We start from the raw sequence: 24,017 nt of genomic DNA, 5'->3' as shown, positions 1-24,017 counted from the left end.
TTTGAACAGTTTAGGGAAAGTGCAGGGGTTAGGAGAGATGAAGATAAAAGTGGGCATTGTCACAGCAGCATCAGACATACCCACAGAGAGGTTCATGAGCCATGAATTTGGATAGTTCACTTAGATCCCTTTGTAGCTTTTTGAGTATTTCAGTTGAAAAATGACCGACACCCAAGCTTTAGTGCAATACAGTGATAGAGATGTCAGCACAGAAACAGACCCTTCGGTTCAACCCATCCATGCCGACCAGATATCCCAACCCAATCTAGTCCCACCTGCCAGCACCTGGCCCATATCCCTCCAAACCCTTCGTATTCATATACCCAATCCAGATGCCTTTTAAATGTTACAATTGTACCAGCCTCCACCACTTCTTCTGGCAGCTCATTCCATACAAGTACCACCCTCCGTGTGAAAAAGTTGCCCCTTAGGTCTCTTTTATATCTTTTCTCCTCACCCTAAACCTATGCTCTCTAGTTCTGGACTCCCCCACCCCAGGGAAAATACTTTGTCTATTTATCCTATCCATGCCCCTCATGATTTTATAAACCTCTATAAGGTCACCCCTCAGCCTCCGACCTCCAGGGAAAATAGCCCCAGCCTGTTCAGCCTCTCCCTATAGCTCAAATCCTCCAACCCTGGCAACATCCTTGTAAATCTGTTCTGAACCCTTTTAAGTTTCACAACAGCTTTCCGATAGGAAGGAGACCAAAATTACACGCAATATTCCAACAGTGGCCGAACCAATGTCCTGTACAGCCGCAACGTGACCACCCAACTCCTGTACTCAATACTCTGACTAAAAAAGGAAAGCATACCAAACGCCTTCTTCACTATCTACCTGCAACTCCACTTTCAAGGAGCTATGAACCTGCAATCCAAGGTCTCTTTGTTCTGCAACAGTCCCGAAGACCTGAACATTAAGTGTATAAGTCCTGCTAAGATATGCTTTCCCAAAATTTCCCTCACATTTATCTAATTTAAACTCCATCTGCCATTTCTCAGCCCACTGGCCCATTTGATCAAGATCCCGTTATTAATCTGAGGTAACCTTCTTCGCTGTCCACTGCACCTCCAATTTTGGTGTCATCTGCAAACTTGCTAACTATACCACTTATGCTCACATCCAAATCACTTATATAAATGATGAAAAGTAGTGGACCCAGCACCGATCCTTATGGCACTCCATTGGTCACAGGTGTCTAGTCTGAAAAACAACCCTCCACCACCATCCTCTGTCTTCTACCTTTGAGCCAGTTCGGTATCCAAATGGCTAGTTCTCCCTGTATTCCATGAGATCTAACCTTGCTAATCAGTCTCCCATGGGGAACCTTGTTGAATGCCTTACTGTCATCCATATAGATCAAATCTACTGCTCTGCCCTCATCAATCCTCTTTGTCACTTCTTCAATAAACTCAATCAAGTTTGTGAGACATGATTTCCCACGCATAAAGCCATGTTGACTATCCCGAATCAGTCCTTGCCTTTCCAAATACATGTACATCCTGTCCTTCAGGATTCCCTCCAACAACTTGTCTACAGTTCGCTGACTTGTCCTTACCACCTTTCCTGAACAGTGGCACCACGTTAGCCAACCTCCAGTCTTCTAGCACCTCACTTGTGACTATCGATGATACAAATATCTCAGTAAGAGGCCCAGAAATCATCTGCCTAGATTTTAGGGTACGCCTGATCAGGTCCTGGGGATTTATCCACTTTTATGCGTTTCAAGACATCCAGCACTTCCTCCTCTGTAATATGGACATTTTTCAAGATGTCACCATCTATTTCCCTACATTCTATATCTTCTATGTCCTTTTCTACAGTAAATACTGATGCAAAATACTTGTTTAGTATCTTCCTCATCTCCTGCAGCTCCACACAAAGGCTGCCTTGCTGATCTTTGAGGGGTCCTATTCTCTCCTGGTTACCATTTTGTCCTTAATGTATTTGGAAAAGTCCTTTGGATTCTCCTTAACCCAATTTCCAAAGCTATCTCATGTCCCCTTTCTGCCCTCCTGATTTCCCTCTTCAGTATACTCCTACCGCATTTATATTTTCCAAGGATTCACTCAATCTATCCTGTCTATACCTGAAATATGCTTCCTTCTTTTTCTCAACCAAAACTCAATTTCTTCAGTCATTCAGCATTCCCTCTAGCTACTAGCCTTTCCTTTCACCCTCGCAGGAATATACTTTCTCTGGACTCTCGTTATCTCATTTCTGAATGCTTCCCGTTTTCCAGCCATTCCTTTACCTGCGAACATCTACCCCAATCAGCTTTTGAAAGTCCTTGCCTATTACCGTCAAAATTGGCCCTTCTCCAATTTAGAACTTCAACTTTTAGATCTTATCTATCCTTTTCCATCACTATTTGAAAACTAATGGAATTATGGTCACTGGCCTCAAAATGCTCCTCCACTGACACCTCAGTCACCTGCCCTGCCTTACTTCCCAAGAGTAGGTCAAGCTTTGCACCTTCTCTAGTAGGTACATCCACATACCGAATCAGAAAATTTTCTTGTACACACTTAACAAATTCCTCTCCATCTAAACCCTTAACACTATGGCAATCCCAGTGAATGTTTGAAAAGTTAAAATCCCCTCCCATAATCACCGTGGGCAGCACGGTGGCACAGTGGTTAGCACTGTTGCCTCACAGCGTCAGAGACCTGGGTTCAGTTCCCACCTTGGACGACTGTCTGTGTGGAGTTTGTACATTCTCCCCGTGTCTGTGTGGGTTTCCTCCGGGTGCTCCGGTTTCCTCCCACAGTCCAAAAGATGTGCAGGTTAGGTGATTTGGCCATGCTAAATTGCCCATAGTGTTAGGTGTAGGGGAATGGGTCTGGGTGGGTTGCTCTTTGGAGGGTCGGTGTGGACTTGTTGGGCTGAAGGACCTGTGTCCACACTGTAAGCAATCTAAAACAAAAACCCTATTATTCTTAGAGATAACTGAGATCTCCTTCCAAATTTGTTTCTCAATTTCCCTCTGACTAATAGGGGATCTATAGTACAATCCCAATAAGGTGATCATCCCTTTCTTCTGTCTCAGTTCCACCCAAATAACTTCCCTGGATGTATTTTTGGGAATATCCTCCCTCAGTATTGCTGTAATGCTATCCCTTATCACAAACACCACTCCCCCTCCTCTCTTGCCTACCTTTCTATCCTTCGTGTAACATTTGTATCCTGGAACATTAAGCTGCCAGCCCTGTCCATCCCTGAGCCATGTTTCTGTAATTGTTATGATGTCCCAGTCCCAAGTTCCTAACCATGCCCTGAGTTCATCTGCCTTCCCTGTTAGGCCCCTTGCATTGAAATAAATGCAGTTTAATTTATTAGTCCTACCTTGTTCTCTGCTTTGACCCTGCCTGCCCTGACTGTTTGACTCACCTTTGTTCTCAACTGTACCAGACTCAGATTGAAATCTTTCCTCACTATCTCCCTGGGTCCCATCCCACCCCACCCCACCCCACCTTAATGGTTTAAATCCTCCCGAGCAGCTCGAGCAAATCTCCTTGCCAGTATATTGGTCCCTTTCCAATTTAGGTGCAATCCGTTCTTCTTGTACAGGTCACTTCTACCCCAAAAGAGATTCCGATGATCCAAAAATGTGAATCCTTCTCCCATACACCAGCTCCTCAGCCATGCATTTGTCTGCTCTATCCTCCTATTCCTGCCCTCACTAGCTCGTGGCACTGGGAGTAATCCAGATATTACTACCCTCGAGGACCTCCTTTTTAAATTCCTGTCTAACTCTCTGTAATCTCCCTTCAGAATCTCAACCCTTTCCCTTCCTATGTTGTTGGTTCCAAGGTGGACAATGACTTCCTGCTGGCCCTTTCCCCCTTGAGAACATTCTGCACCCTCTCGGAGACATCCTTGATCCTGGCACCAGGGAGGCAACACACTATTCTGATTTTTCGCTGCTGGCCACAGAAACGTCTGTCTGTACCTCAGACTAGGGAGTCCCCTTACACAATCGATTGCTTGGAACCTGACGTACCTCTCATTAGATTAAGCTGAAACAGGTTAGTTTATGACACATGGTTATTTATTACCGAATGTTACAGTGGAAAAATGGATACAGTTATTCGTAAAAGTAAATACAGATAAAAAGGTTAAAAGTAGGTGCGGATAATTAGAATGATTAAATTAAGATCAGACTGCCATCATTGTGGTCCATGACTTTTCCAAGTGTGAATGAATTGACGATATGAAATAAGAATTTACCTCAATTTACAGATAAGGCTTTCAGAGAAGAAAGGGCAAGAAGGTTTTTGTTTCACTATTTCTGTGGTACCTACACGTGAAGGTTACCTGTTTTATTCCAACTGAAGCACAGCTCATTTCTGAAAGCTTTTCCCCTTGTACTTCCTTCGGATAAGAAGTCACAGACTTCACGGGATATTTGGTTTAAAATGATGTAACTCAGCCTATCTTATACAGATCGAAACTTAAATGGTTGCTTCTCCAAAGGTGTTTCAACATTTTTCCATAATATATGAAAGATTCATCTACTGTCTTTTCGTCAAGGTTTTTGCCTTGTCTTAGCTATCAATCTGGATAGCTCATTGTTCCATATATGGTGAGATAGGAGGGGACTACTGAAATCCCCAGAGAAGCTACCGTTAATGAGCTACTGTCTACCTTTGTGGAAATGCACACTAAATTTCAAATACCTTCACATGTCTGAGTATGTCTGTTTATAATTCACTTGCAGATTTCCAGGAGCTTGAAAACACTGTAATATTACAAGGTCAGGTGAGTTCTGGTAGCCAATTTTAAGGGTCCTAGTGTCCATTTAAAGCAAAGTTACTTTCTTACAAAATCGGAATCATAACATTCCCATTCGTGATTATAAAGCTAATGCTGTGTTTTCCAAAGTTGGTTATGTGCTAATGATACACTTAAAGGTGAAGGGGAAATCTTGGGACAAGAAAATCATTCCAGATAAAATAAAAACCAGGAAAGTGCATTTTGGGTAGCCAGAATAAGGTCAAGAGAGCAGAAAATAAGCTGGGAAAGAGTCTGATAGGAGGGAAACATCTAAGTATCAGTCGATTAAACAACAATACATGAAAAGAAAATCTTCCCAGTCCTTTTCTTACAGCTAAACAGACAGATGCGAAACATCAAAATGAGGCTGGCATTTTGATTGGAAAATGTCATCAAAACTTACTGATCCAAGATGAGGCAGGTAATATACAAAAACAGAAATTAAAAACTGCAGTGTCCTTCAGAATTTAATTTACAATTAATTAAAGAAGCCTTTGTATTCAACTATACATGATTATTTCATTTCAATCTGACATTTTGTTAATCACCTTATTTGTTAATCACCTTATAAACAAGGCTGTGGTGTACATAAATATCGGCAGCGAGTTTTACTTGGTGATGATTAGTGAGCAGGATGATCACCTGACCTACTCAATGTCATCTGTGTAAGGCTTGGTATTTATGATCAGGTGTCATTTGAGTCTCAATGGAGAACTGTTTTTCTCCAATGCGCTTCAACCTCTTTATAATCTCTCTCTTTGAAAATTCTTATTGGAGTTGTAGGTTGGAAGTGAATCATGTCTCCATCAGGTTCAGACCTGTGCAGTTAAAGCAGGTAAGAGTTGTAGACAGGTCCTCTTTCTTAGTGGTGACAGGTGTGTGGCCAGGTAAATGCATCTGATTACCTGGAAGAATGTGACAGAAATATAACTGCAAGGAACATCATTTCCAGGACAGGTTGGGAAGGTTCAACAACCCAACCTGGTCATCAGGTGAGTATGACGTACTGCAGTGTTTATTTCTCAATGTTATATTTCTTACAGAGCTTGATTCAACTCCACCTCTACACACAGAACTCCCAGCACTTGTCTTTTCCCCCAACGACTGCACAGTGTTCATCACCATTTGTTACTCCTCAGGTACTGAAATAGTTCATTGCCAAATTTCATTTGACCTGGACAACATCCAGGACAAACAGCAAGTAAAGTCATAAATGCCTGGTAAGGGCTATTTGCAACAAGAGAGAATCTAACCAACTTTCCTTGACATTCAATGGTCTCGTCATCACTGAATTCCGCCTGAAAACGTCCTGCTTCTTACCATTGACCTGAAACTGAACCGAATTAGTCATATATATACTGCAGCTACAACAGCAGGGGAGAAGCTAGGAAATGTACAGTGAGTAACTCACCTCCAGAATTATGTATTTACACTATAGCAACTGGAGTGAACCACATGCATCTGTTAAATGCTGAAATGCTGGAACCATGTTTTGATCTCAACCTCTTCACTTAGCCTGCTCAAAGATTGTTCTTTTTCCATGGCATTCCGATGAAATAGGTTTGCTTAATTTATTCCTGGAATGATAATATATTTCCAAGTTAAAACATTGTGACACATGAAGAGGCTATGCCCCTACTCATCTACCGCCCTTATCCTTCTGATGGAGAAGGGTAGGGAAGGACTGTCAAAGGGGATGTGCCGTGTATCTTTTAGATTGTACATTGAGCATCCACGATGTATCAGGAATGAATATTTCAAATGGTGGACGCCGTGCCAATCAAATAGGCTGTTTTTTCACTGGATGGTGTCAGGTTTCATGCATGTTTATGGATCTGTATTCATTTAGAAAAATACAGTGCATTCCAACACACTGTAGGCTTGTGCCTTGTAGATGAGGCAAAAGTTTTAGGGAGTTAAGGTATGAATCACTCAGGTAGGAATCCAGCTTGTAGTCTGTTCCTGTAGCGACAATGTTTATGTACCTGGTCCCATTCAATTTCTGGTTGATTGTGACCCCATGGACATTGATGATATGTGATTTGGTGTTTGTAGTGTGACCGTATGTTAGCCAGGTTTTGTTGGAGCAATCATTCCCTGTCATTTGTATGTCACAATTGCTACTTGCCATGATTCTGGATTAGTGGTGCTGGAAGAGCACAGCAATTCAGGCAGCATCCGAGGACAGGCAAAATTGCCGTTTCGGGCAAAAGCCCTTCATCAGGAATCATTCCTGATGAAGGGCTTTTGCCCGAAACGTCGATTTTGCCTGTCCTCGGATGCTGCCTGAATTGCTGTGCTCTTCCAGCACCACTAATCCAGAATCTGGTTTCCAGCATCTGCAGTCATTGTTTTTACCTACTTGCCATGAATCTACCCAAGCTTAAATGTTGCCCAGAACTTGCTACATAGGAGTATGAACTGCTTCAACATGTAAGGAATTGCACATTGAACAGAACACTGCCTATCAGTGGATATCGACCCATCTAACGTTAGGATGGGGGCAAGCTTATGATTAATCTTATATCTGCATAAGTCTTTATGAGAAGCACTCAAATAGTCACTCTCTCTCTCTCACTCTGCAAGAGCAGACAGCACACAACAAAACAGCCTGAACTGGAAGGAGATAAGTCAATTACTTACTGAGCTGATGGCGGATGCTTGACAAATCCTTGGAAGTAGGCAGTTGGAGGAACATTAGGAAGGGCAAGATTGGATGCCATTCAAATCTGGCTATGTCCCTATTGTCTTCACTCATAAGCAACTTGACTATCTGGTGCTGCAGAATGATGCCATACATGCAGAACCTTCACTTTTTAAATTCACTCCAATTGCTTCTCTCCACTTTCTAGACTCATGCAATTAAGTTTACTGATGTTGTCATGATTTGCTTAGGAACTGTAAACATTTAAAGAAAAGTCCAAACATCTTGCTTGGAACTAAAAGAGCACTGCTGCAACATTTCACTTTCCTTTAACCAAATATTATTATATATGCTGTAATTGAATGAAAAGACAATTAGCTTAACAATATAGTTTATAACTATTCCTGTTATGCAATCAGTTTTACATCTTACTTCTCTCAAGGATTCCCTGATAAGCCACACCATCCTCACAGTTACTACTGCAAAGACCACCCAGAAGTATTACACCAGCCCTCAGAGAATTCTCCTCAGCTCTAGTATTTTGGGAGGTAAAACTTCCATTTACCAGCTTTTGATTCTGGATGCTTCAGTCTGACACTTCCAAGCTAACGCATTGATTATTTTGTTTTCTTTACAAGACTCTGTTGAGACCACTGTGTATTCGTTCACTGGCTTCAAACGAGGCAACCTGTTCCATCACAAAGAATCAAACTGAGATTGCTTCACAACCACATTCCATAAAGTCAGTGAAGAAATTATACAAGACTGAATCATTTGAGTCACCTTCAGCCAGAAGTGACAAACTGATCATTCATCTCGGTCTCTTCTAGTGATCTGCAGCGTCATAGATGCGAGTCATAGAGTTATGCAGCATGAAAACAGATCTTTCGGTCCAACTCCTCCAATTCACTCTGTATGATATCAAGATATGGTTGGAGGTATTGGGTAGTGCAAACATTCAGGGCCATAACAGCATTCCACTAATACTAGGGCTGTGCTCCAGAACAGGCCGCTCCCTTGGCCAGGCTTTTCCAGTACAACTTACAACACTGGCATCTAGCTGATTATGTGGAAAATTGCCCAGGTATGTTCTGTACATATAAAACAGGACAAAGGCATTCTGGTCAATTACTGCCCAATCAGTCTACTTTCGATCATCTGGAAACTGATGGAAGGTGTCATCAACAGTGCTATCAAGCAGCACCTGCTCAGCAATTACCTGCTCAGTGATGCCCAGTTTGGATTCTGCCAGAGCTACTCAGTTCCTGAGCTCATTACAGCCTTGGTTCAAACATGGACACAGAGCTGAATTCAATAGGTGAGGTGAGAGTGACAGCCCTTGACATCAAGGCTGCATTCTTCTGAGTGTTGAATAGATGAGCCCTAGCAAAATTGGAATCAATGGGACTCCAGGGGCAAGCTTGCTGCTGTTTGAAGTGATACCTGGCACAGAGGAAGATGACTGTTGTTGTTGTTGGAGGTCAGTCATCTCAGCTCCAGGACATCTCTTCATGAATTCCTCAGAGTAGTGTCCTAGGCCCAGACATCTTCAGCTGCTTTATCAATGACCTTCCTTCCATCATAAGATCAGAAGTGGAGTTATTCACCAATAATTGCACAACTCCTCAGATTCTGAAGCAGTCCATGTTCAAATTCAACAAGATCTGGATAATATCCAAGCTTAGGGTGACAACTGACCAGTAACATTCACACTACACAAATGCCAGGCAATGAGCAGCTCCAATAACAAACAATTTAACCATTGCTGCTTGACATGGTGTTACCAACACTGAAATCCCCAATATCAACATCCTTGAGGTTATAATTGATCAGAAACTCAACTGGACTTGTCATATAAATACTACAACAGCACGTCAGAGGCAAGGAATACTGCAGCAAGAAATTAATCTCCTGACTCCTCAAAGTTTGTCCATCAAAGAGTGCAATGGAATACTCCCCATTTTGCCTGGATGGATGCAACTCCAACAGCACTCAAGAAGCTTGAAACCATCTGGTTAAAACAATTCACTTGATTGGCACCACATCCACAAATATGCACTCCCTCCACCACTGATGCTCATTAGCAGCAGCATATATGATCTGAAAGATGCATTGCAGAAATTCACCAAAACTCCTGAGACACAACCTTCCAAATGCATGACCACTTTAATCTAAGTGGACAACTGCAGCAGATACATGAGAACACCAACATCTGCAAGTTCCCCTCAAAGTCCTGACTTGGAAATATATCACCGTGTTACTGGGTCAAAATCCTGGAATTCCCTCCCTAAGGGCATTGTGAGTCTACTTACAGCACAGGAATTGCAGTGGTTCAAGAAGATAACACAGTAGCACGTTCTCAAGGGCAACTAGGAATGGACAATTAATGCTGGCTCAACTAATGATGCCCACATCCACAGAGAGAAAGAAAACCTCTATTTACACCACTGGTTGACCCAACTAATTTATTTGTCATCTTTCCTCAGTGAGCCATAAACACAAACACCAGATCTAAGCTGCAACTAGCTCTGTCAGCAAAAAACCCAGAGAAATTGAAACCAGAAAGCATTCCTAAACTCCACCAATTTGCATAATGATATAGCCTGCTCTTGGATGTCCTCGAACTGACCTTTAAGTTAATTATCGCTCATTTATAATCTCTTCTTTGTTCTGATGAAGTAAATGAATGTTACAACCTTTCAGTGTTCACTGAACACTTCTAAACTAAATTAACACTTACTCACAAAAGAAATCTCTCTGAAATGTCCTTTTTAGCAAAGTTTGCAGATATCACATGTCTACTACTTTAACTAGTGAGCTTCCTTGCCTTTACTCAGCTGAATCTCTTAATTTAATAAACAAAGAATCTTCACCTTTCGAATTTGCCACTGAGAGACATTCTGGTCATCTTGAAAGCACAGTCTTTAAATTCCCTTACCCATTATAATGTAAATATTGCCAGAACAAAAAATGACCTCTAAAATATTAACATGACCTATCAACTTGATATTCATAATTGTGTTCATAGAATCATCGAATGCCTACAGTGTTCAGATGGATGAATGTGAGAGCACTGTGGGCAGTATGCATGATGAAGGGCTTTTGCCCAAAACGTCAATTTTCCTGCTCCTTGGATGCTGTTTAATCTGCTGTGCTTTTCCAGCACCACACTCTCAACTCTAATCTCCAGCATCTGCAGTCCTCACTTTCACCTAGCATTACTTGGAGCTCACACCAATTACAAACAATGCTACTTTCCTCATTGAAGCACTCTGTATAGATATCATATAAAATGCAGCAAACAATACAGACTACTTATGATGTCATATAGCACAGAAACAACCAATCCATGCCGACCATAATCTTAAAGTAAACTTGCTCCGCAGACCTGCATTTGGCTCATTTTCCTCCAAATATTTCTTATTTGTGTACTTATCGAAATGTCTTTTAAGGATTGTAACTGCCCCCATCCAGCACTTCCTCTGGAAGTTCATTCCACACATGAACCATTCGCAGTGTAAAAATGTCACCTCACATGTCATTTTAAATCTTTCTCTTCTCACCTTAAAGTTGTGCCCTCAGTCTTGAAATCCCCCATCCTAGGGAAAATACACCTGCCATTCACCTTATCAATGCCCAAATGATTCTATAAACCTGAACAAGGTCAACCCTCAACCTCCTACTTTCCAGTGAAAAAGATTCCAGCCTATTCAGCTCCCCCTTACAACTCAAACCCTCCATTCGTGGGAACATCCTGGTAAATCATTTCTGAACCCTCTCCAGCTTGACAATATCCTTCCAATAACAGGGTGACCAGAACAGGACACAATGCTCCAAAGGAGGCCATACCAATGGCTTGTACAACCTAAATATGATGGCCCAATACCTTTACTCAAAGCTCTGAGAAACGACGTCAAGCATGCTAAATGTCTTCTTAACCTCCCTGTCTACATGCGACGCAAACTTCCAAGATTTAGTGTTGTCTCTTGTCTCACTGGCAAGCAGCACATTAATGCTAGCAGTGTCAAAAGGTTTTGGTGCTGGAAAAGCACAACTGGTCAGGCAGCAACCGCTAACCGCCTGGGAGGAAAGTGGAACATTTGAATTCCTCAAAACATATTTCACAACAGAAAGAAGAATGTGCATTTGTATAGTTTCTTTCAAGTCTCTAGAGATCCCAAAGGAACTTTAGCAGCCAATGTATCACCTTTGAAGTCTTATTTATGACTTTAAAATTGGAAGAGCATAACCAACTAAGACTATAGTCCAAAAAATACTAATGAGGTCAATTAAACTACTTCAGACGCTTTGGTTGAGGGCTACATATCCACTATAGCATCAAGATGCAATCCCCTGTGCTTCAAGTCATAACACAGGATCTTCTATGTTCACATGAAAGAGTAGACAGGGTTCAGTTTAACATTTCATGTGAAAGACAGTAACTCACAGTGCAGCACTCCCTTAGCACTGCATTGGAGTGTCAGCCTGAAGTTCTGCAGTGAGTTTAAGTCCAAAATCGTCAGACAATGAAACAGGAAACTTACTTAAAAGCAGTGCACAAAAACGTGGACCAAATATTTCAGGACCATTATGCCACAGACAATTATGCAGGATTCCACAAACTGCAGGAATAAAACAGCAGATGTTCTTTTTGGTGGTAACTGAGGGAAAGAGGTTTGACAGGTGTGCAGAAAAATAATCTCTGCAACTCATTCAACTTGTGTCCAGCACATTTTCTGATCATCAAGTATTATTTTAAACAGTGAGCTGGATCTTGCAATTATAAAGATGGTCAGTATTTGTTGTCATTACTCCATGAAACTGAGAGTAATGTCAGTCATCCGGACTTGTGCAGTTAAATGTGGAAAGGCAAAGGTTGTTGTAACCAAATCCCTGTTTGTCGAGGGCACACAGTTGAAGTCCTTGCAGATAAAAACTAATTAGAAATCACTGAATTGACAAGAAGGCCCACCTTTTACATGATTACTCATATTGTAAAAAAACCCATGCCTTTTTGAATGAGATTTCGCCTGGTATTTGAAACACCCAGATTGGATGGACAGGAGGCCACCCTGTTTCCCAAAACCCAATGGGAGGTGCGACATGGTGGTGAGCCTTCTTTTATTGGTCACTAAAATGGGTCAAACGATCACTGCTACAAATAGGATAGATGCCAGGTTCCCCTGCTGACGCCTCTCCCAATATGCCAACTATCTCCCTCACCACCCCAGCCCATTACCAAAACATTGAACTCTATGATTCCAAAACATTTAGTGACAAGAGCTGCTCCAATGCAGCGGTTAGATCTTTACAGTCATGCACAAAACTTAGTTCAAGAGTTGGTATCAATTAGAATCATCAGTATATTGAAAACTGATACCAACCTGGTCAAAGACCAGTCATCCACCTTTTCAAAGTAATTTCCATACCCAACAAGAATTATAAAAATGCTCACAACAAAACTAATTCACGATTCCAAAGTTTCATCTGACTTCTGACTTACAGTGTGATCTTTATGATAATACGCAGTGAAAACCACATACCGTCACCTCAATTAAAGATTTTGCTTATAGCTCAAGTTGCCAGCAAACCCCCACCCAATGAAGGGTGAACTTATATTCCTTTAGAAACACAAATCAGGGAAATTTATAAATGAATCCAATTAGATATTTGCTTGTTGTAGCAACATATCTCATGTTTCATCTTAAGATTAAAAAATACTTCTTTTTAAGTTTGTTTCAACAAGATAAGCAGAAGTTATTTACCCTCAACAGCCAAACTGCAACTGGAACTGCCAGATCACAAAACAAAGGTGTTCTACAGTATTTTTCATTCCACTTAATTTTAGAGTGAAAGCAACATTTAATGGATCTGAGAGATAGCTAAATTAGGGCCCGAAACATGAACCTAAATAAATAAGCACCAAGTTAGATAATTTCACATTTGAAAAGCACAGATACTCAATGTTACAGGACACATAACTCACCCGTTTCTTCATCACAAAGATGTTCACACGGCTCTAATGTCCTTTGTCCACAAAGGTCTCTTGTCCATGGAGATGTGGAGTTGATTTGATAGAACAGCGATAATTTGGCTGGATTTAACCAGTCGGACACATCCAGAAAGCTTCCCTCACTGACAACAAAACTGCTCCCTGAACAACAGAGAATGGCAGAAGTTAAAGAAACCCGTTCAATGTTCCCTGACACTGTTTGTTCTTCGCATTAATACACCAATTCATAACCCTGTTGGATGGACAGTAATGTCAAAAAACACCAAACATTTAGGATTCAAAACAGACAAGAATCATTCAATAATGAAGTGCTCAATTGTCACTGAAAACAATGAGAATTAAGTCAAAGCAGATTATAATGTTGCCTGAACTGTTCAAGGAAATTTCCATTCATAACTTGTCACTAAGTATTAATTTAACACAATGCACAATCTGCACGTTCTAATTGCAGCACCAAGTCTTACTGTCAGCCAATAATGGGCGAGCTTACAACTGAAGGCAATGGAATGGTTTACCTACATGGAGCAGTTCCACGGGCTTCACTGGCAGTTGCGAAGAGCAACTGAGATACATTTGCATACTGCAAAACTCAATAAAACCAGTGGGACAACAAATGAGTGTTGATGACAGAGATTGGATGAAACAGCCCGAATTTTCTGATCACTGGAAATGTTGCAACGCTGCCAATGCCACCCATCCAAGATTTCCCAGATGTGATCAGCCCATTTATTTCGGGATCTTCCAAACTTGGTTGGCAGTGGAATAGATAGTAGCTCGTGGGCAAGTCCAGCAAATGACAGTCGAGTCAAGAACAAAGGATACATTCACTTTTTATGGTTTACCTGTCAGTTTCTGTTAGGTCTTTATATGTACGAGCCTTTTAAACAAATGAGTGTAGGCCAGTGAATGAATAAATGAAAGTATGAGGGGGTGAATGGGCAAGTTGTTGTGTGAGTGCATGCGCAAATAGGTGAGGTGGTAAGGTGAGTAAGTTGAGTAAGTGAACAATTGGGATGAGAAGGTAGACAGTGGTTAGGTGACAGGCGCTGGTTGGGAAGTCTGAGGATGGAATTTAGCTAGTCATACAGGAGACCGAGAGGGCTGATTGTCAGGTGGTCAGGGGCTATTGGAGTGATTGATGGTGGGACAGGTTGAGTGATAATCATGGGTAGGTGTCAAATGATCAGAGGGAATTGGTTCTGCGGTCTATCAGGTTGGGTGGTCAGTCTGAGTCTGTGGAGTACTCGGGTGGTTGGGGGAGAGTCAGGTTGAGGTGTAGTTGGTAATCAGGGTTGAGTCAGGTTGTCAGATTGGCTTGAGCGAGTATCAGATGGGTAAGTTGGCTAGTCTGGGTGGTCGATGAAATAAAGTTGAATGGATTTTGTACGTAGATTCAGGAAGACATTGGGTCAAATAATGACTACTTGGAGCACAGTTCTTGAAAATATTGGAAGTATTTGAAGATATATGATTAATAGCTGGCATGTTGTGTTATGAACAGGAATTAGACGATTAAAAACTCATATATTATTGCTAATTTTATTGTACAGTGTGTATTACAGAAAACAACAGTATTATTGGTACCTCTTAACATCATTTTCCGTGGATTATTATTGAACTAAGAAAGCAAATTCAAATACCTCTCTTTCCCATGTGTGTTCTATACTGACTGAATGGGACATTAATAATAAGTACAGTAATGGAAAACACAATTTTCTGCCGTCACATAATGTCAGACTGCCAGAACTAAGAGCTTTTTTTGCAAGAATAATAGGGATTGATGCAGAGGCATTGATTAAAATTTCTGTTACTTAAATGGAGGCAATTCGTGTATCAGGATAATGTTCATCATCCATTGCTAAGATTATAGCAACACATATATCTCTCTCTCTAGAATGGAAAAAGCAAAGGATAAGAATGTTCTCTTGCAGATCAATATGCTTTCCCCATGAAGTTATGTTAAGAACAAAAAAGACTTGCCAGTTCTGCTTTTGTGGGAAAGGAATGGCCTCAAAGAAAGTACAGAAGGTTGTGTGCACAGCCCAGACCATTCATGGAAGCCACCCTCCATCCATAGACTCCATTAACATGGCTCGATGCTGCAGAAAGGCTGCCAACATTATCAAAAACCCATCGTGCCCTGGTAATGATCTCCTACAACTTCTTCCATCAGGCAGAAGATACAGAAGGCTGAACACACACATTAGCAGGTTCAGGAACAGCTTCTTTCTGGCCGCTATTAGACTGATGAATGGAATCTCTAACCTCAAATAAAGCTGATCTTGCTAATGTTGATCTTGCCCAGCACATGCCCTGTACAATGTAAGCTGTATGTCTCTGTCTAAGTTTTTATACAACCTTTGATCCGCACATCCTTGCTTACTATGATCTGCCTGTTCAGTTCATATATGAAGCTTTTCATTGCACTTTGGTACCCATGACAATAAATCAATCAATCAATCAGAAATCCTTTTCCTGCTCTTAATTTGGCAAGTCATCATTAAGAACTTCAGATGCACTCGGAGATTTCAATGATCTATTTAAACACAGTTTTCAGTCATAAAGAAATAAAGTTATTTCAATCCTGGGTGAAAATCCAAATTGATTTACATTCTGGACAAACTTTCTAGTTCGCTGAACTGAATTTGATTTGGGGGCCTCATTCAATTTACCTATAATCTCACAATAAGTGGAATCTTGTGATCATTATGTTTCTTTAAAAAAATACTCCCCTTTTGGCCTCACGATTTTTGAGCTGGGTCAATTCTAAACACAGACTTTGGGCCCATAAGGTCCCAAGTAATTTGCCTTTCCTCCCGCCACAATACTGTGCTTTCATATCTAAAAGAGTGCACTTGCTGACCATGTGACTTGGCCTACACATTGCCGAACATGGCTTGATTAGCACAAACTCTACCCTGTTTCCAACACCACAGCCAAGTCCACTAAGATTATTTTGGAGAATAGGCACAGCAGCAAACTTCCTGTATATAAGTCAATGTGAACACTTTCCACTGCACTGTCCACCCTCACCCCTCACAGAGGAGCTCACAAGTTGTATGCGCAACATAAGTTTCAAAAACATTGTCACCATTCACACTTAAGGTTTAGAAAAATAATCTAACCTCATTTTAAAACTATGAGTTATTTTAAACTTCTGCCTTTTTCCTGAAGACCTACCATTTTCACAACTTATTCAAAACCCTGAAATTAGGATTCAGCATTTCCCCAAAATCTAGACCATTTTGCTGAAAGCCTTTGTTACCGTTAGTGCACACAGGACCTGCAATTACCTTACAGTCCTCCAACACCAGCTAGCCACTACTTCCTCACTTCTATTGCCTCACCTTCAACAGATATTCATTTTACAACTTTGGTGTCACTTTGAGAGCCAGTTACCCGGAACAATTTGGCTATATCACTGACTTCACCGCAGTCACAAGCCAAGCCATCTTCAAGTAAGTTATGTTCCCCTGACACTCCTCATTTTAGCCCTGACTTTGTGTTCACTTAACATTTCACAGAAAACAATTTTAAACATCATTTTAAATGTAATTCATGCTATGTAAACTTCTGTAAATTCTTGAACTGATGGACACATGTAACATTTTAATCTGTAATTTTTAGGAGATGGCCATCACTGGGCCTTTGCCTCGGGCAGTGGAAAATGAACCATCTTAATAAACAAGTGCTCGTCTTCAGATGGAGGCTATTCTCCAAGAATGCCTTTTATAAACCAATGATGCATGTGTACTCACGTTCTCATCACCTGATGCAATGTGCAAGATTGAATTCACCCAACTCGGATCCTGGCAACAAAACTGACCTGAGCCTAAGTGAGATTCCACTGATTGAGGTGGCTCAAGAATGCTGTCATACTCCTCTATTCGACATGAACTTAGCAATTACACAACAATAACATGGCTACTTCATCTAAGGATTAAATTACTTTTGAATCGATTTAAATGTGAAGTTTAGTACAATGGGTCTGATCTCCACTATTGCTGGTGCTGCTGCTTATAGACTGGAGAAGGCTTGGGACTAATACATCACATCCTGTTGAGGTGATAGTGATAGACAACAGTTTATGATAAACCCCTTAAAAGGTCCACACATATTATTATCATAACTGGGAAGTCTTGTCAAAGTGTTATTTCAGATGCACAGACACTATTACAGGAAGGTTTTGAAAGCATTTTTTTTTAAAACTCAATTCTCCTAAACAACTATCTAGTGTACACCAATGAAACAATATTATGTTTCAGAGTAGAATTTTGTTGTGAATAAGTCATTAATAATAATTTTAAATCAGGTTTAATGATTCTATAATTCTAAGTTATTTTCTCGTTAAGTACACATTATTATTAAAATACTTTGGTGACAAACTCATTTTCCGTGATAATAATGAAGCTACATCTTAAATACATTAAAAGAGTGGAAAAAAGACAGAAAAATAAACAACTATGTTTCAGGAAAACTAATTCTGGAATTATAAAGAATTAGATAAATTAATTTCTGGGAATCCTGAACCTGCACGTAACCAGCATAATTTTCAGTGAATTTTGGATGCAACTTTCCAATATAGAAGGCGAACCTTTCATGTTTAAATAGACTTTATTGCATCTTTTCACAGTTGAAGGAAATGACCAAGCACTTGTTTACACATGTGATCTATTGGTTTAATTATTTCTCTGCCCAATCAAGCCAAACTCGGAAGCTGATTGCACTGGGTATAGTTCAGAAGACTTGTGTTAAATTTAGCAATTATGGTCAATTGTCAAATGTCTGTGTTTTATCCAGACGACACGTGCTGACTTGGAGCTGTTGATGAAAATAGGGCACTTTACAAGGCACCTCATGACTATTGGAAATCAATAATTCTACATTAATTCTAAATCTACAATAATTCTCCCCAGAACTTAATGTCTCCATTCAGGCAATTGGTTATGAAAGTGACATTGCCAAAAACATAGATGTCAGCACTACCTAGATGTAGCTTAATTTGTGAACTGTTCTCTCCAACATTGCTGTAGTTTTTTCAAAACTTTGTAACCGAGAGAATCATCCTCATGATCACAAGAATCTAGTCTGTTTTCCATTCCAAATGAAATTATGGAGGATAATCAGTTCTGAACTTATTTAATGAACTGGTAAGGATTATTTCAGCAATTCAAGGGAACATGAGCATGAACTGTTCATTTAACATCAGATCTCATCTGCTCAATGCAGTTATGAGACAGCTTTAGGATCATTAGCCAGCAGAAACAAAAGAAAATTAAACCAATGGACGTAACCATATTGGTAGCAGCACAGATGAATTATTTTCATATCATTTTATTTTACCTGAATTTATTTAATGCGTCAGGTGACATTTGGAAGAGTTTGAGTTCTGAACGTAATAAGCACAACAGACCTAAATTGAGACCTTAAAGTATTTTTTTTCTCTCAATTACCCACTCAAACTAATTTGTACATTGCTGAACACATCTGTCTTCAACCAGCATAACTGGCAATCTCTTGAAACCCCTTTTCCAAACAAAACTCTTCAATAATTCATTTGTAATTAACAGTTGAAATTTGATTAATCCAGCTGAAAATGGGTTAATTACAAAAAAAAAGAAGCATTTTCAATCAGAGTATCAGTCCATCACCTGCAAGTACGTTGGGTCTAAATGATGAAAAATGTCTTCCAAAATAAATTCAAAGTCATATGCTGATTATATTTAGGTCTGCAATCAATTTCTTGCTAAATTAGGAAAAGAATGAATTAAAAATATACATAAAACTTTGCTGCTAATGTCCCTCTTCCCAGAAGAAAGAGTTTAATTACTGACACACTTAAAGACCTACAGAGAAGCAAACCTTGTGGAAATGGCCAGTGACAACTAATTATTACTTGGTCCATGGCCACCTTTATTGGGTCGGTCCCAGTTCTCAGTCAATGATTTTAAAACTAGCATAAAAGTTTGTGAAGACAATTCATCAGTAAAATGCTGTCCTGTCTCACTGTGATTATGCCAATTTTAGATGAATTGCTAGCAAAACCAACTAACTGAGCAGAAATACCTCATGAACAAGCCGGAGTACAATTAATTTTGACAAATACATTTCACAGCAGCATAAAGTTTTCCTATCTTCTGGCATGTTCTAATGTTTGCTTTCTCTACTGTACTGGATAGAGAGAAAAATGGCTTGGATAGAAACAAGGTACAGACCACAGCTGGTTCTGAGCAACTTCCTTGGATTGTAACACACAGGAAATTCACACCAATCAAATAGTACAAAGAAATGAACATCAACAAGAAGTCTTTCTGTCTCCTGTGAGTACTCACAAGGGGAAAAAAGAACTCACCATCAGCAATGAAGTGTTCAGGGACATGTAAGGTCACCTTTACCATCAGGGGGCATGTCAAGTGGCCTCCATATACCACAGTTAGGACACAGCTGCACACCGTGATTAAAGTGAGGGCAGTTCTATTCAAAGGGCTCCTGGGAGAACCTAGGAAACAAAGCAGTTGTTTTCAAAAGACTATTCTCAGCCATATCCTTTATTATACCTCAACACTGTCAGACTCTGCACAGCAGGGCTCAGATTTCGGCTCCTCTGTCACGATTTATTTTTCTTTTCCCATTCGCTTAGAACTCTAAACACTGCATTAAACATTATCCAAACCACTGTTATTCGAGAATTACTCATTGCCACAACACAGAGTGAAATATGGATTCAATCCACAATCTCAGAACGAAAACTTTTACACACATTTAAAAGTACTACTTTTACATTGGAAACGTTTAAATGATAAATGATTCCAAAACGGCATGCAAATAGATGATCGATATTAAAGCACAGTTCCTGTTCACACGAAATATTTCAAAAACATGTATTTTCCCCACAGTACAAAGTCACAGTGTAATTTCCCGACTGATCACTGCCAGAGGATTTAAACCAAAATAGGACATGAAGAGTTTCCAGTTCATGCATGGAAAAGGAGTATTTCATTGCAGCGACCGAATCACCGGGATGATGTTGCCCTGCGTCACTTTGCTGAGTTCTTCAAGGAGCAGTCCCATGAGGAACGGGAACACGCTGAGAAACTGATGGAATTCCAGAATAAACGTGGAGGCAGGGTCCTCCTGCAGGATATCAAGGTATCTTTTCATGCCTTTCTAAGGAATGAGCTTCTATTAATGGTGGCTGAAGCCAAAAAGAAATGGGATTGAGTTTGAGAACAAAGCTATTTTATAAAACTCTTCTAGAAATCAGTTATCTATTCCATGTGTTTTGAAACCTGTTGTCCCCAATGAGGTTCCATCTTTAATCTGGTCAGAGTTGGCTGGAAGACTGGTATAATTGCCTTGAATTGTTATTCGCCTCCCACTATACTACCTCCTACTTTGCACAGATCATTGCTTTGACACCACCCCACTGTTGATATTTCATGACTGACTTTAAATACTTTCCTTTCCCTCCAGAAGCCAGAGCAGGATGAGTGGGGCAATGGTCTGGAGGCAATGCAGAGAGCTCTGCAGATGGAGAAGGATGTGAACCAGAGTCTGCTGGATCTGCACAAACTCTCCTCTGGCCACACGGACCCTCATGTGAGTTTTTAATGTATTTATGTCTGGGCTCTTGTCTTAAATGAATAAGACACTTGACCCTTTAGCCTCTGATTTCTATCTAAATTGTAGTGAGCGCAGTATGGGAGTGGACCACGCTTCTGGTGTTGCCAACATCTGAGCACTTTCTAGAGACTCTCTAGCAATCTGTCACTTAACTGTCCATTCCCCACATTGATGGGAATACCATTCTTGGTGAAAAGTATATTTGATCTTGATGTAATCCGTTTTCCTCTTTGCTTTCCAGCTGTGCGACTTCCTGGAGAGGCACTACTTGGATGAGCAAGTGAAGATGATCAAGAAGCTGGGAGATCACATCATCAACCTGAAGAGACTGGGAGCCCCTGAGAATGGCCTGGGAGAGTACCTGTTTGACAGGCTCACCCTGGGGGAGAGCGACTGAACGGACTGCAGGGAGCAAGACTTTGTTGTTTTTCTCTCTGAATGAGATCTATAGAGTCTGAAGCTGTAGAAGTAGCTCACTGTCCTGGGCTTGATTATGGAATGTACCAACTGTAAATAAACTGCTCATTGTTGGATTGATTTTTGCTGACTAGTAGGTCAAACTGTGTATATAGGTTTGTGCTGTGACTTGCTATCAGAGGATCTCTTGATCCAGATCAGTAATTAAATCCAAACCAATTTACTTCATCTGACACCAAACATGTGGTGTGGGTATAAGGTCAAGTACAGAGCTGAGTTTATGGAGTAAATGTTTTCTCCATTACAGTGGGAGACTGGCACTACCAGATTCTGATCTTCAAGAGGAGTTTTACAAACGTCTTCCTAAGTAGACAAGTACAAGGGCCAGTGCCACTGGCAATAACTGTGCTAACACTATCCAACCGTCACCAGTTAGATTACAACTTCAGTTGTTTTGGTTTTTCAAATCCACAACCAACTTCCCCACTCCTTGCATCCTCCATTAGAGCAAGTTTCAGAGTAAGTTCTCTCTGAAATCACAACTGTATTAAACTTGCTGGTTTTGTTCGAAACAAAGCCTGGAGGCTTATCTCTATAGCTCATAAAGCTGTGCTTGAAGTGTTGACGATACTGTCCTGTCAATATTAGGGTCCAATCTGCAAGGTTGGAATTTTTTGTCTACATTAGAGCTTTCCAGATTTCGGTAATTTGAAAGCTTGGTGAATTTGTGGAATGTCACAGTAGTATTAACATGTGACAGACCTAGGCCCTCTCTCCAATCTGCAATTACTACATTAAACACACGGGGGAAGTTTAACCCTACAAAGTGAGAACCTGCAAGAGTGGCTGCTTGGACAATGCTGAATACAGCCATAATGTTCACTATTTGAAATAAACTCCTCTTTTTAAGCCTCTCTATAACCTAGACAGGTAATCCTCAACATCAGCCAGGTTAAGATAGTGGCAGGAGTGGAGTCTGTGGAACTGTGCTCCATTCATCAATTTAGACGGGGCATTGTGAAGTGAAAGTGGACTGGAGTAAATGCTTCACCTTCACCCTCCTCCACATACAAATATTTTTCTCTTCAGTCAGTTCGGCAAACCAATAGTAAGGGTTTCCCATGATGCTACTTTTGTATTTAGGTGCTTTGCAGTACTTTATCGCCACATGTCCCTTCCACCTCATGCTTATCTCCATTTCTTTCACCATCCTGTATACGTGGATGGAGATGCTGACGGCAGTTAGCCGCGGTCTAAGGCAGTGAAGGTGATGACCTAATGCCATCAGCATGAGACCGGGGGGGGCATGTTCAAATCCAGCCATTGCAGCTGGTGCAATTTGTATTCAATAAAATCTGGAATCCAGTCAATGAAGACCATGAAGCCGTGAGAAGAAAGTGAGGAATGCAGATGCTGGGGATCAGAGTGAAAATGTGTGGTGCTGGAAAAGCACAGCAGGTCAGGCAGCATCTGAGGAGCAGGAGAACATTACAGCGCAGTATAGGCCCATTGGCCCTCGAGTCGACATTTCGGGTATCAGTCTTTCATCCTGATGGAGGGCTCATACCCCAAATATCAATTCCCCTGCTCCTTGAATGCTGCCTGGCCTGCTGTGCTTTTCCAGCACCACATTCTGTGACCATGAAGCTGTTGTCCATTGTTAGGGAGAATCCCGAAATGGTACACATATGCTCTTCAGGGAAAGAAATCTGCTGTCCTTACCTGAGCTGGCCTACATGGGACTCCAGACTCACCTACAGCAATATGATTGGCTCCAGGGATGGGGAGGAGAAAGTGAGGACTGCAGATGCTGGAGATCAGAGCTGAAATGTGTTGCTGGAAAAGTGCAGCAGGTCTCCAGCATCCGAGGAGCAGGAGAATCGACATTTCGGGTATGAGCCCTTCTTCAGGAATGGGGTAAATGCTGGCCTGGCCATTACCCACATCGCATAGAACAGTATGTTAGGAATTTGATGTCCTTGTACTCAAAAAGATATTTACAGTCCTATTTCATCTCTGTCATTGTGAAGAAAATCATCTGTCGGAGTTTGTTTTTCACCACCTTCATTTTGTTTTGAATCTATCCCCATCCCTGCTCCCGAATAAATTAGGGATACTAAGTTCAATGTAATCTTAGATAAAGGATCAGTCAATAGTTACCCCCAGAGCCAATACCCAAAGGCATTTTTCAAAGTCTCTGGTGATCATTGAGTGACCATGTGATGTCCATCCATTTGGACAAGGTCTTTGTGACTGCTGGATATCAATACGTTTTGGATCCTTTTTGACCAGAATGAGCGTAAATACATGAATACAGTTTCTGGTCAGACACATCAACTGTGCCCACAGGCATCTTTCACAAGAGGCTTCTCACTGTGATGTTATTGGTGGCTCCAGATGTGAATCAAAGCCATTCTATCAGGCCTATCTAACACTGAGGTTAACCAAAGGGAACATATCTCCACCTCACCTTGGTCTTCAACCACTTCGATAAAACAAAAAGCAAAATCCTGAAGAAAAATCTGGAACCACAGCAGAAA

General features: G+C 40.9%; 2 protein-coding genes across 3 annotated transcripts in view; one reads left to right on the top strand and one right to left on the bottom strand.

Moving 5' to 3' along the window:
• The window catches only part of LOC122564758 (astrotactin-2-like), a 1,559,828-nt gene that overhangs the window by 889,712 nt on the left and 646,099 nt on the right, over positions 1-24,017 (bottom strand). Inside the window, exons 1-2 of one of the 2 annotated variants that reach the window (XM_043719929.1) lie at positions 19,790-19,939; positions 13,411-13,578 (exon numbers count right to left, since the gene is read on the bottom strand). In XM_043719929.1, the coding sequence (XP_043575864.1) occupies positions 13,411-13,578; positions 19,790-19,835 (214 nt within the window). In that variant the 5' untranslated portion in view covers positions 19,836-19,939. Of the gene's footprint in view, positions 1-13,410; positions 13,579-19,789; positions 19,940-24,017 lie in introns of those variants that run through there. The other variant, XM_043719930.1, reaches the window with a different exon arrangement.
• The window catches only part of LOC122564760 (ferritin heavy chain, oocyte isoform-like), an 8,068-nt gene continuing 4,507 nt past the window's right edge, over positions 20,457-24,017 (top strand). Inside the window, exons 1-3 of the mRNA XM_043719935.1 lie at positions 20,457-20,586; positions 20,911-21,036; positions 21,302-21,467. Coding sequence (XP_043575870.1) covers positions 20,536-20,586; positions 20,911-21,036; positions 21,302-21,457 — 333 coding nt within the window. The 5' untranslated portion in view covers positions 20,457-20,535 and the 3' untranslated portion in view covers positions 21,458-21,467. The remainder of the gene's footprint in view (positions 20,587-20,910; positions 21,037-21,301; positions 21,468-24,017) is intronic.

This window comes from Chiloscyllium plagiosum, chromosome 30 (genome assembly GCF_004010195.1).
Source record: "Chiloscyllium plagiosum isolate BGI_BamShark_2017 chromosome 30, ASM401019v2, whole genome shotgun sequence".
In the NCBI taxonomy this organism is placed as follows: domain Eukaryota; kingdom Metazoa; phylum Chordata; class Chondrichthyes; order Orectolobiformes; family Hemiscylliidae; genus Chiloscyllium; species Chiloscyllium plagiosum.
The sequence above is the reverse complement of the archived record's forward strand: the minus strand, read 5'-3'. Positions and strand labels throughout refer to the sequence as shown.